This window comes from Ambystoma mexicanum, chromosome 14 (assembly GCF_040938575.1).
Source record: "Ambystoma mexicanum isolate Mex_15411 chromosome 14, UKY_AmexF1_1, whole genome shotgun sequence".
Classification (NCBI taxonomy): domain Eukaryota; kingdom Metazoa; phylum Chordata; class Amphibia; order Caudata; family Ambystomatidae; genus Ambystoma; species Ambystoma mexicanum.
The window spans coordinates 315,038,627-315,056,779 of record NC_090940.1 but is presented as its reverse complement, the minus strand read 5'-3'; the positions used below and the strand labels follow the sequence as shown (position 1 = coordinate 315,056,779).

At 44.4% G+C, this 18,153-nt stretch overlaps 1 protein-coding gene across 2 annotated transcripts in view; it reads right to left on the bottom strand.

Annotated features, from left to right (window-relative positions):
* The window catches only part of RPS6KA5 (ribosomal protein S6 kinase A5), a 1,757,411-nt gene that overhangs the window by 78,719 nt on the left and 1,660,539 nt on the right, over positions 1–18,153 (bottom strand). For both annotated transcript variants that reach the window (XM_069637449.1, XM_069637450.1), the window contains one exon: positions 13,562–13,725. In XM_069637449.1, the coding sequence (XP_069493550.1) occupies positions 13,562–13,725 (164 nt within the window). The remainder of the gene's footprint in view (positions 1–13,561; positions 13,726–18,153) is intronic.

Here is an 18,153-nt window from a genome sequence, read left to right as displayed (position 1 = left end):
ATATCGTTGGCGCTGACTGCGGCTTTGAAGGCATCGTCGATTTAGCGATGGTTGGTGCCAGGCCCTTGGGTGACGAACTGCACTCGGTTTCTCCGACGCCGATAGCACTGGGCATAACTGGGACCTCCCTGGCCTGCTGCATTGAGCGTTGCCCCGTATCCACAGTGGCCGCCTACATCATCTGGAGCATCTGCTCCTTAAAGGTTTCCCATACGGCCCTCAGCGCACTGAAGCCTGAGTGGGACCTACCTCGCTCTTCGGAAGAATCTTAGTCATGCCGGCATCGATGAGGTCGCTTTGTTTTGTGAGAAGAGAAAGAGGACGAGTGGTTTATGGAGGGTGACCTCTTAGCCTTGATATGACGCCTGTCGCCTTTCTCTGGAGTGAGGGCCTCTGTCTCCTGATCAGGCGATTGAATAGTCGACTGGGCCAGTGACTTTGTTGGAGGGTGCCACTCTTACAGGTTTGCTGCCCGCTCCCGTAATGACTTCGGGTTCATCTTCTGACACGACACGTAATCTTCGGTGACGTGATTGGTGCCAGGGCACCACACGCAGAAACTGTGCGGGTCGGTCAGAGACATGTTGGAGTTGCAATCATTGCACCTCTTAAAACCAGACAGTTTGGGAGTGGACATGTTCGCAAAACATTGAATTCATAACAAATCACAAAAACGGTGTGAGAATTCCTCTCACGGGAGCAGTTCCTCGAGTGACGTAGTATATGTACGACGACAATTGTCATGTCCAGAGTCGCCGCATCGAGTCAAGAAGGATCGACGGTCGAGTCTAGGTGCTTTATGCCCCCAGTCGAAACGTTTTCTGAACAGCTGACACTGAAAGCGATATCTATCTGATGAGGAATATGCAGGAGAAAGCAATCCATTGAAGTCTCATTAAATCAAAATCTCCAATTAACTGCAACAAGTACTTTGAAGAGGGAGGACACGCCAAGCAAGACAGAGAGGAAGGACGATGCAGACCGGGAAGGCCCCTGTGAGTAGAACACCTGAAAGAGGCAGAGCTGAAGCAGACTGCAAAGCCCGCGAAGATCAGAGCTGCTTTGAGCAGGAGAAGGAAACGCTGGAAGCCTGGTGTGTACGAGAAGCCAGAAGCTGAGACAGCTGCAACAGAAAGCTTGGTGGTGGCGTGGCCACAAAGCAAGCATGGTGGGCAGGGATGCCCTGCCCGTTCAACAATGCAGACACCACCCCACGGAAGAAGCAACTAACAATCCGGTTACCCATAGCGGTATTGAGCAGCAAGAAGGAGAGCGACTCCCAAGAAGCAGGCGTTGCGGAAAGCAAACAGCAGAAGGGAGAAGGTCCCAAATATCTACAGGCACTGGAGATTTGCCTCTGCAATACTGAAGGTAATACAGAGAATGAGAAAATGGGGAAGCCAAAAGGGACTTGTTATAGAATCAGAAGGAATCATCCTAGTACAAATGACAAAAGCGTGAAACCCATGTTGATGACGTTGAACTGTCTTAATGTGATAAAGAGAAGCATAGAGATCCCAAAGAGTGAGAGAAACAAAATTGGAGTATCACTACCTTTGGAAGAGGTGGAAATAACCCACTAGCCACAAAACAAAGACTGGAACAGGGAGAAATTACAAAAGCGTGAAAACCAAGTTGATGAACTTGAACGGTCTTAATGTGTTAAAGAGAAGCATAGAAACCCCATAGAATGAGAGAAACAGAATTGGAGTATCACTACCTTGGAAAGAGGGGATAATAATCCATTATCCAAGAAACAGAGTGGAACATAACAGAGATAACTGAACTAAACACCAGAGAGGTCCCTAGGATAAACCTTGTGCAAGTAAGTCCATAACAGAATAAGGTGAACTATACTTATTTGAAAAGCCAAAGCTCCAAAGAAGGCAATAGACAAGAATATTCAGAACCCTCTAATACAGAGCAAAGGATTCAGACAATAGCCAGGAAAATCCACACTAAAGAAGAGAGAAAGACTACCAGTCCCGTAAGAGAGTTACAGAAATGGATACGGAAGATAACGCAAGACAATTAAAAAATTTAACATTAACAAGGACTCTGAAAGAAGTGAAGTGCAAAAGCACAACCATCTGGAGAAGGGAGTCATTCTCCTTGCCTCAGTTGATTAAACTAGTGGTAGGATTAGTTAGGGCTAGTTTTGGACAGCAGACATATTCCTTTTGGACACTCACTGACAATTGATGAGCACCTAGTTTACTAAAGTAGGTAGGGAACACTTTAGCGATGGGTAATGATGAGCCTTGGTCTTATTATTTAATAAAGTAATGGGGAAAACGTCCTTACTGTTCACGTCCTTCTGACCAGTCACAGTAGATCATCAAAGCTGCTGCACTAGCAGGTTACCCTGGCACCCCACCCGCTAATGCCATTGCTTTAATTGCATCTATACAAAATGAACAGGTAACCAACTATTGTGCCCGTCCCATTTATTAATGTATCAGTTTTTCACATTCAATTTTTGCTGATAACAAAAGGATCATATTTGAAGATGCACATAATAAGCGAATGCAGATTACAAAATGCATTAATTGTAGTAGTACAATGATTATATATGCAACTGCAAGTATTTACAAAATAATCTATAAGAAGCACAATTAAACCATTAAAACAAATCTGATATATACAAATCTACGAGCTCTCAAGATTAATGTTCAACAGCCATTAGCACAGAATTGGAAAAGGAACATAGAAATAGAAATCTAGAAGAGCTTCAATACTGTGGAATGGAGCGAATTGAAAGCTGCTAGAGAGGTGGAGACAGAGAAAAAAGAAGTCAACAAGGAGCTAAAACTTATATTTTACTATAGAAGTATTTTTGAAGGTTTAAATACTGATCATGAATTGGATTCATTCTTGTAAAGGACTATCAAAAGTATGAAGGGAGTATAGATGTAAAGGAACATAAGTTGACACATACATATTATCTGGATAGTATTGATGCTCTGATGCACATCTGGCCTGGACAACATTTTAACCAGTAAAATACGCTAAGGGATCAAGCTCAAAGTATATTTGATCTGAGCAAACCACATTGGCACATAGCAAATATTTCATCATCTAACTTTTGGGGATATTAGTGCATTATACATCAATAGTAAGAAATGACTAATCAGAAAAATGGTTTCATGTTGACAAATTACAATGGGGTATTTTTTACATTGGAATCATACCACATTGTTGGAGGCTTAAATTATCCTCTTAATTAGGAAGAAGGGGGATGGTCCGTGAAAGGTGGTAAACATGTGACACATTTAGATAATCTACCAGTTTGTCTTGTACTAATAGATACAACGCATATAAATAGAATTATAAATAGTCTGATGTGTGTTTAGAATTCTGAACAATTGCAAACTTGTATATTTGACTTATGTGGAGAAATGTGTTGCCAAAGACAAAACAAGGCAGGAAGTCTATTATTGGAATTGATACCAATGAAGAAATACTGGTCTGGCAAAGGATCTACATTATTTTGTGATGTGGTTTGCAATTATAAAGTAATTCTTTAATTTGTATTAGTATTTAGAATATTTGTATTTACACATGCTGCATTTCCTGCATTTATGGAAATGTTTTGCTCAGCCAATGATTTATCTACCTTCAAGTATTGGCTTGTTTCTCCCAAAAAACTAGCTGACAAGAAGTTGAACAACCTTTTTACCACCAATGAATGAGTGTAGGTTCTGGTCAAGTACAAAGTATCCCAATGGTGTTTAATGATCTCATGAAATACATTACACTGTGTTGTACTTGTTAATTTACTAGCACGTATGAATATGTGTGTTCTGTTTTAGTGTGGGAATCAATAGATTGTTTCTATGGACTTCTTTTGCCCGCTTTTCAGTTTCCTTATTATGTTTAAAATCATAACCCCTAACATAATCTTCCTTTTATAATGTCACATTGTTCGTCAAAAGTGTTTTAACTACAGTTACTATTAGCCCTCAAAAACTCACTCACCAATATGCTTCTAATCACTCTTTTGTGAATGCTAAATGCAGGTAAAATTGTGTTTGCTTCTGTGCCTTTGTAAAGGTCTTTGTTTCAATTTTGTTTTCAATTATGCAGATTTGTAGAAGAATATCTGTTTTTGTATAATTAACAGTAAATCTTATACTATGTTGTCATTCAAAAATGACAACATTGTATTAATTCTAAGTTAAGAATAGATTAGCTGTTTACTAACAAATAAATTAATCAACTGATTTTTCTGATTGTTTGTCCCTTTTTCATGACCTGATTTTCTAATAGTGATATGGCTTTTATTAGAACTGGGTTAATTAGATACATTAAATAATTGTAATTTTGTGTGGGGATTGTGGATATTAAAGCATAAACCCTCAAAGAAGCTCACCATGACTGGCTGCCACGGGGCGCTCGGATGTGGTCTGACTTCACGTGAGCTCCGCTACTTTGGGTCCCTAGGAGGGATTGAGCCCCCACTTTGATGACCCCCCCCCAAGATTCTACACCGGTGTGCCGCCAGCTGAGGACCCCCCCTCTGGTTAGTTGAAAAACCGATCGAAAACGACCCCTGCAAACCTGAGATAGCGGCTCTGCGGCCCGCTCGCAAGGAACTGCACAACGGTCGGAGGCAGACCATGGGCCTGACGAACGAAGAAAGCCTGAAAGAACCTGAACCCCAGCCACGGAATTCATACTCCCGACGACGTTCCTCGCCGCAAAGGGGACGTGACAGCCTCGGTCGAGTCGGCGGAGCTTCCGAAGAGTGTGATCGGACTAGGCCTTGAGACAGCGAAGAGCCATCCCATCTACCCCGTGAACAATGGGTGGTGCGCCATCACCGTGCAGCGGCGGTTCGGACCTGTCTCGCCCTGAATGTTTACCCCCGCATCTCGCACAAGGGGAAAACACCCCCAAAGCGTCGGCTGACCCGGACACCGCTTAAAGGGCACCCCGGGTGACCCATACGCATTACTGTGCCGCCCGTACCCTGGGCATATCAACAAACGCACCACGGACACCCCTCCAAACACCTAACGAACTTCCCGAGACCACCGACATCGGAGTGCAGAGGGTAGGGCCCCCGACCCAGGGGCGTGTGCCTCCTCTGCCCCTGACCCCATCTCCCCATCGAACAGCACTGGTGACACCACGGAACTTCGGGAGAACCAATGGACATAAGGGAGAAACTAGCTACATTCTCCTACGTCTTGACTCCTGCCGTAAATTGTGACCATACCATGCTGAACCAAAATACCTCGGGGAGTGAATCCGCAGCTACCAAAGGGGACATTGCCACCTTGCTGGGCGAAATAAAGAATATGGGTGCCAGCATTGGCTCCAAAATTGACAAGATCACCCAACGCCTAGATACCATGGAGGAGAGGCTCGAAGGGGTCGAGAACAATCAAGCGTCCATAGACACCCTTGAAGCACAACTCGACCAGCGGATGACCGAACTGGAGCAACGAGAGGAGAGCTTCAAACTCAAGCTTGATGACTTGGAAAACCGGGAGAGGCGGAACAACCTGAGGATTTTCGGAATCCCAGAACGAGAAGGGGAGACGGAGAGCAATCTGAAGAACACCCTGAATGACATCATCAAACTCTTAGTTGCCGATGACGCGGTTGATGAACCTAAGACAGAGAGGATACACAGAGCCGGAGGGCCTCCAGACGGACAAAGATCGGTCCTTGCTCAATTTCACCGCTTTCAGGACAAAATACGGATCCTCGAGAAAGCAAGAAGCAGCAATTCAATTGCCCTCCACGGATCCCAAATCTCGATATACCAGGACCTATCATCCATGACTCTGGCACTCCGACGCATGTGCGGGCCTATCACCAAACATCTGAAGGAAAAGAACATAAGATACAGGTGGGGATACCTCTTCTCTCTGTCCTTCGAATACAACGGAAACAAAATCAAGCTAAGCTCAGAGGGGGAGATCAAGGTGTATATCTCCGACCTCCTTGGACCAAGCGCAGAGGAACACGATCAGGGAAACCCACGTCGAGAAGAAAGAGGATGGCGTATACAGGGCCCCACAAGGAAATGTGTCAAGGGATCGAGGACATTTCAGAGAGGTAATACCCCCCCAGGGGGAGAGAACCAATGAACTGCAAAACTGGTAAAATGACATATATTCTAATACATATGTCCATGGCCTGAACTGTGTAAGGATGTATAGGCTCAAAAGAGACTCGGGCCATTTAAACGAAGGAGGGAGGTGAAAGGGGGCTCAATCAAGATTATGATGTTATAATAATCTTGGGGACCCGAAGTGACGATCCCTAAAGGTGGTTCGATGCAGGACCAGTGTCTTTATCTGGGTCCGCACGGACGCCGTCAATGTGGGAAGGGTGGAGGGTGGGGGGGCTGGGCAGACAAGAAATGTACAGAGGATGAAGCATTATCGGCAATACAAAGGATCACTCAAGACGACGTGAGTCCTTATGAACAATATATCTACTTGACACGGGTCACGAATCCACAACTGAAATACTCTGATAATGGCACCAATTGAAGAGCAGAAGGGTAGGGAGTCCCTAAGGATAGGAACACTTAATGTGAAAGGCCTCAACTCGCCGACCAAGAGATCACTAATGGCAAGGGAATTCTGTAGATCTCAAATAGACATTCTCCTTCTACAAGAGACAAAGTTTGCCAAGGGGGAGGAGAGAGGCATACTAGGAAAAAGAGGGGGAAAGGAATTCTGGGGCTCGGGCCCACTCAGGAAGGGAAGAGTTGGAATCCTGATCAAGAAAGGAATCAATTTCGAAGTAGATAAGACCTGGTCCGATGTAAGCGGGCATGCCCTCCTGATATCTGGGACAATTGCAAAGGTTAAAGTAACAGTCGCAGTAATATACTCTCCCAACACAGGACAAGCCAAGTTCCTAGAAAAGACAATACCCAAAATAATGTTAGAAGCATCCGGCCAAGTTGTTCTCGGAGGAGACTTTAATCAATGGGCAGACCCGACCAAAGACTGGCAACCAGGCAACCCCGAGATAAGAAGCCAAACGAGAAGTGATTGCACTGGGCTTTCCGACATAATGGAGATATATGACCTGCAAGATGTGTGGAGAATTAAACATCCTAATGAAAGAGGCTACACATTTTACTCCAATCCGCACAAAACATTCACCAGGATTGATTACTTGTACCTCACCAAGGACCTCCTTGAAACCACAACGCTATCAGAAATAATTCCAATAACATGGTCAGACCATGACATGGTCCTGTCAGATATAAGATGGGCAGACTTACCTGTTTCAGGAGGGAAGTGGCACTGTAATGAAAGCCTGTTGAAAGGTACAGTATTTAAAATTGAAATGGCAACTGAAATTGAGGAATACTTCAAACTAAACAACAATGGGGAAGTCTCCAAGCAGACAATATGGGAGGCTGGTAAAGCCACCTGGCGAGGCATCCTGATACGAGAAGGGTCTACCAAAAAAAGAGAGAGAAAGATCATTGAGCACAGACTTCGGTCCAAAATATGCCAACTGGAAAGCGAGAACAGGGACCACCTGGGCACGGACCGCGACATCATCAACATAGCACAACATAAAAGGGAAGAACTAAGACTATTGGAGCACAAACAAATTGTGCGTAAACTTCGATTTCTCAAACAGAAATTCTATGAGAAGGGGGACAAGGCTGACGCACTATTGGCAGCCAGACTCAGAGAACAAAGGGTGGAGCGGAAAGTGAAAGAGATAATTGAAGAAAACCCTACGACCCCCCCAACCCTCCACACTATCCCAGAGAGTTTTGCCAACTTCTACGAGGCGTTGTACACCTCGGAAGTGGCTCCAGGACAATCAGATACAGATCACTATCTCTCCCAGATAGACATGCCCAAAATCTTGTACCCCGAAACTGAGCTCTTAGAATCCCTGATATCCGAACCTGAGGTCCAAGAGGCAATTAAAAGACTAACTGTAGGCAAATCCTCCGGAGAGGACGGCAATAACACTGGGTTTTATAAAACCTTCAGCGACCAGCTAACACCATTCCTGACAGAGCTCTTTAACGAGAGATTAGAAACATGGACAGCCCCGGACTCCTTTAAAAAGGCGCTCATATCAGTGATCCCAAAGGAGGGAAGGAACCGCAAACATTGTGGTTTCATGCCGTCCAATTTCATTGCTCAACTTAGATGCCAAAATTTACACCAGGGTACTAGCCGCCCGATTGGAAGTACTGATCCCTCACCTCATACACAATGAACAAGTCGGATTTATATTGGGTAGGCAAGGGGCCGACACCATGCGCAAAACTCTCCATCTCATCCACTCATCACCAGACCTACCAGGTGACCCTGCCCTACTGTCAATAGACGCAGAAAAAGCCTTTGATAGAGTGGAGTGGGAATTCCTGAGGGCAGTCCTTCGCAAGGTGGGGATAGGGCCGAGATTTAGGAAAGGAATACAAGCAGTATACACATCCCAAAAGGCATCTATCTGTTAATGGGGAAAACTACAGATGGTTTGATATGGGACGTGGCACTAGACAGGGGTGCCCCCTCTCTGCAATACTTTTTGCGCTCTCCCTAGAACCCCTGGCCCAAAAGATACGATCCGACTCCAGAATAGAAGGCATGCGATTGGAAACGAAAGAATATAAGGTAGCACTCTATGCTGATGACATACGTTTACACATTACCAACCTCTCTGTATCTGTCCCTAATGCTCTCCAACTATTAGAAGAATATGGCAAACTCTCTGGGTTTAAGGTGAACAAGACTAAATCAATATTGTTCCCTTTGCAAGGAACGAAAGAGGAAATGAAACCAAGTTCTTGCCCTTAGGCCTCAAACTCAAACACTCTGCGTTTAAATACTTAGGCATCCAGATCACTAAAAACATAACAGAACTATACAAGGCTAACTTCCCTCCCCTCCTTCAGAGCTTCTCGGCTGATCTGAATAGGTGGGACAAACTCACGATCTCGTGGTTAGGGGGGATTAACGCCATTAAAATGGTATGCCTCCCCCGATTCCTGTACCCTTTCCAGATGTTACCTATCGAGATACCAAATGCGTTTTTTGAAGAGGCCAAAAAACGTATGCTTAAGTTCCTCTGGCGGGAAACGAAGGCGAGGATTGCATACGACACTCTGACGCTTTCCAAAGACAAAGGAAGAGTAGGTCTCCCCGACCTGCGAGCATACTACAAAGCCTCACAACTACGTATCCTTATCCCACACCTACGTGATCACAACCACCTCCAATGGGTCCACATGGACAATCATTACTTCTCGCCGGCCATTGTGTCAGAATGGCTATGGACCCCTCACAAAAGAATACAATGGAAAATTAAGGTCCATCCGATTCTGAGTACCATTTGGAACATCTGGCAAGCAAGCAAAGCAATGAACAAGATCACCACCTGGCCGTCCCCACTTAGCCACTTATGGTCCCTTGGCATAAACGATCACATACCCGAGGTAGGAAGATTCCAATCCTGGTACAAGGCACGACTGGAAAGGGTAGGGCAACTCCAAAAGAAGGACAACTTCATAACTCTTCCAGACCTAACTGAAGCCCTAGGGATAGGCCCATTATCAACCTTCAAATACATGCAGATAAAAGGAGTCCTCACAAAATCTGCATGGAAGGAAAAGCTGCAGAGAGAACTCACCCCATTCGAACAACTCTTGGATTCGAAGTCTGAAATGAAGGGTTTGATATCTGCTATGTACAAAGAACTTATCGAAGCAGGCACCGGGTCCACGGAACATCTCAGAAGCAGATGGGGGAGAGATTTAGGAGAGGAGATAGATCCAGAACAATGGGAAATATGTGCAAAAACGCATCCAAAACATCCTTATCCAGTCAAAATAAATCTCACGCCATTAAACTCCTACATAGATGGCAATACGGTCCACTCAAATTGTCCAAGATGTTTCAGACTCTGAGCCCGAGATGCTGGCGAGAATGTGGAGAAACAGCCGACTATTGGCACATGTGGTGGAGCTGCCCACACATTAAGGTATTCTGGGAGGAAGTCCTGGCATGGATCAAAGACATAGACGGCATACTAAGAGACGCTGATCCACGTTTGGTTCTCTTCGGAATGTAAAAAGACGAGGATGAATGGACTAGACTCAGGGGTCTTGCACCACACCTATTACTAGCAGCCCGTGCATTGCTAGTAACAAAATGGAAATCCAAAAAGGTTCCAATTAAGAAGGAATGGATCAATTTGTCAACCAACATTTATACAATGGATTTGATCATGGCATCCCTACACAACAAAGCATCGCAATGCGAGATCTTATGGTCAGAATTTCGAGGCAAACACCTCTCAGAGACGGACTCCCAACCCGAAGACACTACAGAATCTTAATTGAACCAAGAATCTCAAAAACTCTCAATACAGGACAGTTATGACCCAAGAATCAAGGAAACCTCACAATGGTGAACCGAACATTACCCGCTTACATGTCAACAGAGAAAAGATGCCGCAATGATGTCTGCCCAACCATGGGGAGGGAGGAGGGTGGGTATGGGGTATGTTATACTGACTGTTATTACTAGAGATCGGAAAAGAACACAAGGACGATCAATTGTATAATGAGACTCTAGTTTTGTTCTTTTGATATAACCATATGCTAACAGAGTTGTAACAAGTGAAATGCTCAAATCTTTTGTTAATCTTTTGTTTCTCTTTTTATTTTTTGTTTCAACATCAATAAAACAAAATAAAAAAATAAAAAAAGAAGCTCACCATAGATATTTTAAATGTATTTGACCCATTTGGTAAAACATGTGTTGGCAGAGGGCACACAAGGCAGGAAGACTCATATCAGAGGCAAAGGAAAAATTAGGCCGGAAGAAAAATATTAGAATTACTACTGTTAGGCAGAAACCTGTGCAGTTCCCTCTGGGACCACTGCAAAAGATTTAAGACTACAGGTGTTTGGCAGTAAACCCACTTGGTAGCAGTCTGTACCACACAGATTCACTTGGTAGCTGTGGCTGAGCAGTCAGACTTCCCTCAAGAAGAGTTAGGTAGTATACAGAGTATTCACAATAGGTCAAAAGAACACAGTAGAACAAGCAAACACTGACCAGAGCTTGCTGTAACAGAGATATAATTATTTATTTAAAACCACAGCTAATAAAACACACAGGCACTAATATTAAGCAGTTCAAAAACACGGTCACTAAAAGATATACACTCCCTTAAAAGAATATTAGACAAGTCTTAAGTAAAGCTCCACTTATTTTCAGACAGCGGTGAGCGCTTAACGCAGATGGCACTCTAATAATTCGGCTTAAAAGGGAGAGAAAGGCAGAGCATAAATTGAAACAGATCCCAATACTTTCAAAAGAACACAGCAAGAGAGGAAGGCAGAGTCAAACCGTGAAGTTAGAGTTCAGAAAGCCGGATCCATTTTAAGAGGATCTGTGTCCAAGGTCACAAGGTTGAAAAGTGCACAAAAGTCTCGAAAAGGTACAGAAAGAGTTGGACCAAAAGAAAGGGACCAGTTAGATGGTCAAGGCGGCCAGCCCAGTCCAGAAGGTTAAGGGATTATTATTACCTTGTAGCAATCTTTAGAAAGGGAGGCCTGGCGGACACGGTACCTTAAAGTGGTGAGAATACTCCAGCGGGGGCAGTTGTTCCTGGCAGTGGATGCAAGTCAGTGCTTCGTCCGGGGGAAGAGAGGATCTCGTCGCGGAGGAAGACAGGAGTCTGTTGCACTGCCAGGGAAGAAAGCAGCCGCAGAGTTCTCTGTTAAAAGGGGCGGTCCTTTTATTCTCGGTCCAGTGGTAAGTGGCTATCCGGTTGCCGGGGTGCTTGGCACGGGCAATTCGACCACAAGACGTTCTGGGATGCGAGGAAAAGAAGGTAAACTGGTTGTGCCCACCAGTCAGGGGAAGAAGACTCTCCAGCAGGGAGATCTTCTCTGTCGTCGGGAAGTGGTGAGTCGGTTCCGCAGGGCTCCACCAGTGATGTTGTCGTAGCAGGTCGGCTCAGCTTCTCCCTCGTCGGATTCTCAGGTCCTGTGGCGACTTCTGAAGTTCCAGTCCCCCAAAGCCCTGCTTTTATGCAGCACACCCCCATTCACTCAGCCTAGCTGTCAATCAAACATGCTAAGTGGTGAGCCGGCCGGCTCACCACTTGGGCCAATCACACAAGAGTGCGACTCGAGTTACCAAGGTAACTCAGTCCAGGGTGCCTAAACCCCCTCCCACACCCCCCCTGTGGTACCCAGACAGAGTGGCACCACCTTTGGAGGCTTCTGTGGAGAAGCCCGCCAAAAGTGGAACAAAAGGCTCGACTTGGGTTGGAGTCACAGAAGAGAACACAAACTCCATTTTAGAATCGAGTCCTGGCAAAAAATACCAACCGGCGAGTTAATATTAAATAAATAAACCGGCGGTATGTTCGAGGCTATGAGAATTAAATAATTAAAGTTGGTAGCCTCGAACAATGGGAAAATCCCATAGGGATATATTTGCAATCGAATATAAAAAGTAGTATCCACTGCCACCAGCCAAAACTCGATCAGGGGGGATGGAGACGTGCCCCCTCGACTAACAGACCCTGGGGCAATCGAATTGCCCCGGCCAGTACGTCCACAATATGATGGTTCGTACTGGTTTCTGTTCATAATTTGAGACTAGTAAAGCCAATGGTGACTTTAGATGCCCTGGGAGACAGTAGTCAGTCCCAGGGTATGGAGTCTATGGTGGGGTGTCACTATGGCCCCCACTGTGTCACTGCACGGAGGGTGCTGTGTAACGCACATAGTAAAAACACATGAGACCCTATGGAGTAAAGGACCCCATAAAACACATTAACAGTCAAAGGAACACCATAAATCATGTCCAAGAGTGGGAGAAAAAGAGTCTCACTCTTGGCAGGAGAAAAAACAAACTCCAGAAATCCAGCAAAGTTACTGGGGGACTCACTAGGTTAGGAAATTCAGCCTAAACAGAGAATTCTCCCTAACAACTACCAAGGAAGAAATACTGTCCTTGGAAATTATGTATATTACTGAATGATGTGGTTTGTCATTTTATTGCAATTCTTCATTTTTTGAGTATTTAGAATATTTGAAAATTCATGTGAAAAGAGTTATGTTCGTAAACAAGATGCACATAGATTGATGGCTATGTGTTCATTTTGTATTACAGGATATCACCACACTTGTAACAGCTCCCTTTAAATAGGATTTCTAAAGGTACAATAGAGAAGTTTTGAATTGCACTACATGTGTATACTGTGTAGGAGCCACACCGGCAAACATGTTTTATCGTCACAAAGTGATTTGAACATCAAGCTTGAACAGCTCTTTTTCTAGTTAAACGAATAGCACAAAAAATAATTTTCAGATGGGTAGCCAAGGAGGCCCTATGCAGAAAGGCAAAGCTGTTAATCTATCCTGTATTTATTTTGGCGTAAATATCACTTTAACATGTGCATTACATAAGATAAGAAAAGCAGTAGTCACAGTTTTTTAAAGAGATAAATAGCAAGAGTATTATGGCGGAAAAAAACATATTGCTTGCCTTACAATTTAAAGAACAGGTGATTTGATAATATGACACAAACGTACGTGAAATGTTGCCTTGACACAAGTGTGCACAACTGCGCCAGAAGAGCCCAAGACATCCGGAGTCATTAAAAGATTTGACGAAAGCGGACTGCCATCTTGAAGCCATTCGTTGTATCTTAAGCTGTTAATTTTAATGCGTTTATTTGGATCCACTGTAAGAAGCCCTAAAGAGAAAGCACACAAAATACTTCTACATTTGCTGCAAACAAAGCAATTAATTCAGTTTAGAGATTTTAAAGGTAAGCTTTTCAATGCATGTCAAAGAAAACATGTCTGTAAAGGCAGGGTAACACTTAAATTGTATCTGGTCTAAATGCCTACATTTAATAGACGCTACAGTATTAACCAGACATTGACTACTGAAGAGCACAATACAATAAAATAATATGGAGGAACAGTTGGGAACACATTTTCTTATAGATTCGGGGTCTCTTCATCATAGATCGCCCTCAGCATACTGGGTAATCAGGACAGGCCCGTTCACAATCTGAAAGCTGTGCGTGTGCGTGTGTGAGATCTGCCCCTACACCCACCTTTTTGAAAACCTAGCGGTAATCCATCAGCTCAAATTAAACCAAACGTATGTTATTTGAGGTTGTGGGTCTCATGTGGCACAACTTCTGCCCTTTTACTGTATTCACTTGGACCTGCAAGAGATGGGTTGAAAAATGAGTTAAAGGGGAGGAAGAAAAGTAAGGTTGATCATGCTGGCATGTTGATGTGTGCAGATTGGAGGAAACCGGGCTCTGTCTGTGGGTAATCATCTGTGTTGGGGGTGCAGGGTGGTTTCTAATGAGCCCTCGCAAGTCATGCATCTTGGGTGTCTTTTCTATCAATTGTGGGTTTGGATGATGACACAGTCAGGTTCAAGCAAGTATGTTAAGCGCTTTGAGGTTGACTGGGGGATTCAGTGGTATATGTGATGAATCCTGCAGTCATCACAGAATCCTAGCCTAAAGTCTGCTCCCATGTGGCCATGCAAAGGCAGTTGCTACCTGATCCTAAACCTGGGGGAGTTATTAGGAGGGAGGATCAGATGGGAGGAGAAGGAAAAAAAAGGGAATGTGGTGACTCCGTCAGACGCTGTATTCATCCTCTTCTGAAGATGTGGTTTCTCTAATGCCAAAATATTTCATGGCATGTATGAGATCCCTTTTTGTAAACCTGGAATAACTATTTCTAAAAGTTATAATCCTACATTATGTTGGTATTATAGACCCAAAAGAAAACCATTACTCCTTTCAAATCTTCCCATAAAAGTACATCCTATAAATGACTCAGAGTGAATTAAATAATCTTAAAACGAATAAGAACATTATGGACTTTTTTAAGTCCCATAATGCTCTTAGCACTGAGAAGAGGAAGAGGGGTCCCGAGTTACCAAACTGTTGTGAGCGGTTTAGTGGTTGTAATGACCCACACCTGAGTGGGACCTTTAAACATTTAAAGGCGTTTCAAGTGCGGACCATTTGGAAGCAGCAGGAAGAAGCGGAAGTCAGAGCCACTGCTGTGTTGACAGTGGGACACCGTACCGAGAAAGTGGCAGAGGTTGGGGTTCCTGGAAGATGCAGAGGACTTGCAGCAGGAGGTGGTACTGAGGCCAGTTGTCCGAGAAAGAGAGAAGCTGTCCTTGTCCTGCATCCCGCTCCGGTGTGTGGCATTCACCGGAGTGTGTGCGGAGCAGTGGAAGCTCCATTGACGGGCAACGCGAGCAGCTGGAGAATGACCAAAGCTGTCGAACACCAGGAAAGTCCCAACGAATGAAGAAGCAGAAGCAGCGAGTCAGTAAGGAGACACCAGAAAATACTGGTGAGTTGAGTTAATACAGATGACCCCGGGGCTCACCAAAGTAGACCACTGTATAAGAATAACATTTTTTAATACCGAACCTTTGAATCAAAGCAAACTGGGTGCATTTCTTCTATTAGGAGATATTCAACAGGAGAATATTGTAGCCCGTATTGCCAAAGCCAAAAAGGGGCTGTAACTAAGTAAAGTGAATACAACTGGCCTAAATACAACTGGCCTAATGGGGGATACCCAATAAGGAAATATTATAACCCCATTGCCAAAACCAAAGAAGGCTGAGAGTAACATCAAGGCAAATTGAATATAATAACCACAGAACAAAATACCCCTTGGGAGAAAGTCGTAAACTACATTGCCAACAGCCAATAGGTTGCGTAAAAAGAAATCTAAGACTGCAGGAGAAAATCCCTTCTTGTAGAAAGGATCAAGGGGGAGAGAACTGTAACCTGCATTGTCTATGGCAAACAGATATATGTGAGAATCATTGTCATTTTGTGCAGTACAGTTTTGGAAGAGGTTGTAGGCCAAGTGTGTTGAAAGTGAAAAGACCCAAGAAGCAGTTCAAACTTTCTCATTGAGGATTCAAGGGTGGAAAGTTGTGAACAAGCCTTACCACAGAGAACAAGCTGTAGTAGTAGGGGTTTTTATCATGGTAGGTGAGAAAACCAGGAAAAGGACAAATAGTGGTTAGTTCTGGCAGGCGAATGCACCGGGAAGAATATGATTTGAAGTACTGTGATTGTGGTATAAGGTTGTGGTGGAAAAGAAGTTGCAATTCCACTACAGTGTTTGATGAACTGTTGCATAATCATCCCAACTAAAGTATATTCTTTTGAATGAACCATCCTGACTAAAGTATTGTTTATGAAGGAGATAGTACGCTGTGATGAAAAGTGATTGGCCTTATAACAATTACATTGACTTCTGACTTGGGGTTTAAGAGAACGTTTTTTTGGTTTGTCTTTAAGTGTGAAAAATCCTTTGAAACTAAAATGGTCACTTTGACAAGTACAAGATATAGTGAATGAAAAGAATTAAATGAAAAGAACTTTGTATTATACCTGGAGTGGAACTCGGCTAGTGAAAAGAACTTTCTTGACATTGAACTATTGTTTATAACTTTTATGTTTGAATGTATGTGTTATTTTGTGTAGTTGAACTAGGCAGATAATTCCTGTATGTTTTCTTTGTATGCATTAGTGTAAGGGATAGATACTTTTGAACATTAGGTTATTTTCCTTTAGCCTTGGTTTGTTAGGTAGGGAAATCCTTTTTAGGTTAGGGAAATTAAGTGTTACTCACCGGAGTGACTAACATCCTCCTAGTCCATAGTCCCCTTTCCTCTATCTTGTATGGGTGTCCCTCCCTAGGGATGGGAACCAAACCTTTTACACCAGAAAAATAACACTTTCGCTTTAAATGTATAGCCATGCGGGAGTGCAGCCTGGGAGCATGCGCTCCCTTGACCCTGCCCCCCGGCGCCACACCTCAGTCCCCTTTGACGCGTTGGCTGTATTAAACTGCTTAACCTCTCTGCTCTTTATTAGGTGGAAGGATGGTGGGACGTTTGTAGGAAAGGGGACTATGGACTAGGAGCACGTTAGTCACTCTGATGAGTAACTCTAAATTACTCCTCTGTCCCGTCCCTTTCTTCCATCCTGTATGGCCGACTAACACTGATACAACTGCCCTGGAGAGACGAGCTTGACAATCTGGGAAAACAGAATACGAAGGACAGCCTGGTCAAATGCTACGTCAGCGCTGGCACTGGTATCCAGACAGCAATGCTTGCAGAAGGAAGATTGGGTGGCTCATGTCGCTGCACTGCTAAACACCTGCCATGGTGCTCGACGCTGGAAGGTAACAGTCGCTGCCTTGGCCATGATGGCATGAGCGTGTATGCACCTCAGTGATTATTTTTGCTGAGCCTTGTATGCCTCCTGGATGGCTGCAGTCATCCATCTAGCTATTGAAGCTTTCGATGCTTGCTTTCCAGGCCTTGACCCGCCAAATGTGACAAATAAGCCTCCATCTTGCGAAAGGCCTTGGTTCTGTCAAGATAGAATTTCAGAGTTCTTTTGACGTCGAAACAGTGAAGAGCCTTCTTAGCATCTTCCTTAAAGTGTCATGGCCACAGGCCCCAGAACACAAAAATGACACCATCTAGTGATGGGGCAATGGGTCACTTGACACATTTATGTCCCTTTGGGACCCATAAATACAGGCTCATATAGAGATGTGAGCAGGAACACTTCATTTCAGTGCAGGAGTGCTTTTATTTTACAAGTACTTTCCAGGAGCTAAAAGCCTTTATTCCAGAGAACATCCTCATTGCTGACTCATCGGGTGTGGCTCCCTAGGCCTGGTCTTTATGTGCTGACTCATCGGGTGTGGCAGGCAGGCTGAACCTGGTGGGCGTGGCTTCAGAAGCTCAGCTATATAAGCTGCTCCATCCTTAAGGCTGGTGCTTCGCGTTACTGTGCACTCGCGTGCAACGTGACGCTCACCGCCGCTTGGACCAGTTTACTTACCTTTGAAACCAGGCGTTCTCCTGCATACTCACCTCCAGGAAACCGGTGCTTCATCTGCAGATTCATCTCCTGATATCCAGTGATCTTGATCCCAATGCCGCAGCAACGCGCTCCGCATCCACAAACTCGGACCCTGTGAAGAAGAAGAAAGATAAGGTTAGAACATCCGTCCTAGGGCCGCGCCGCATTCGAACCCTGCGCGCCCCCTAGTTAACAACTTACCAGCTACTGTACCACTGCAGCTTCGTTACT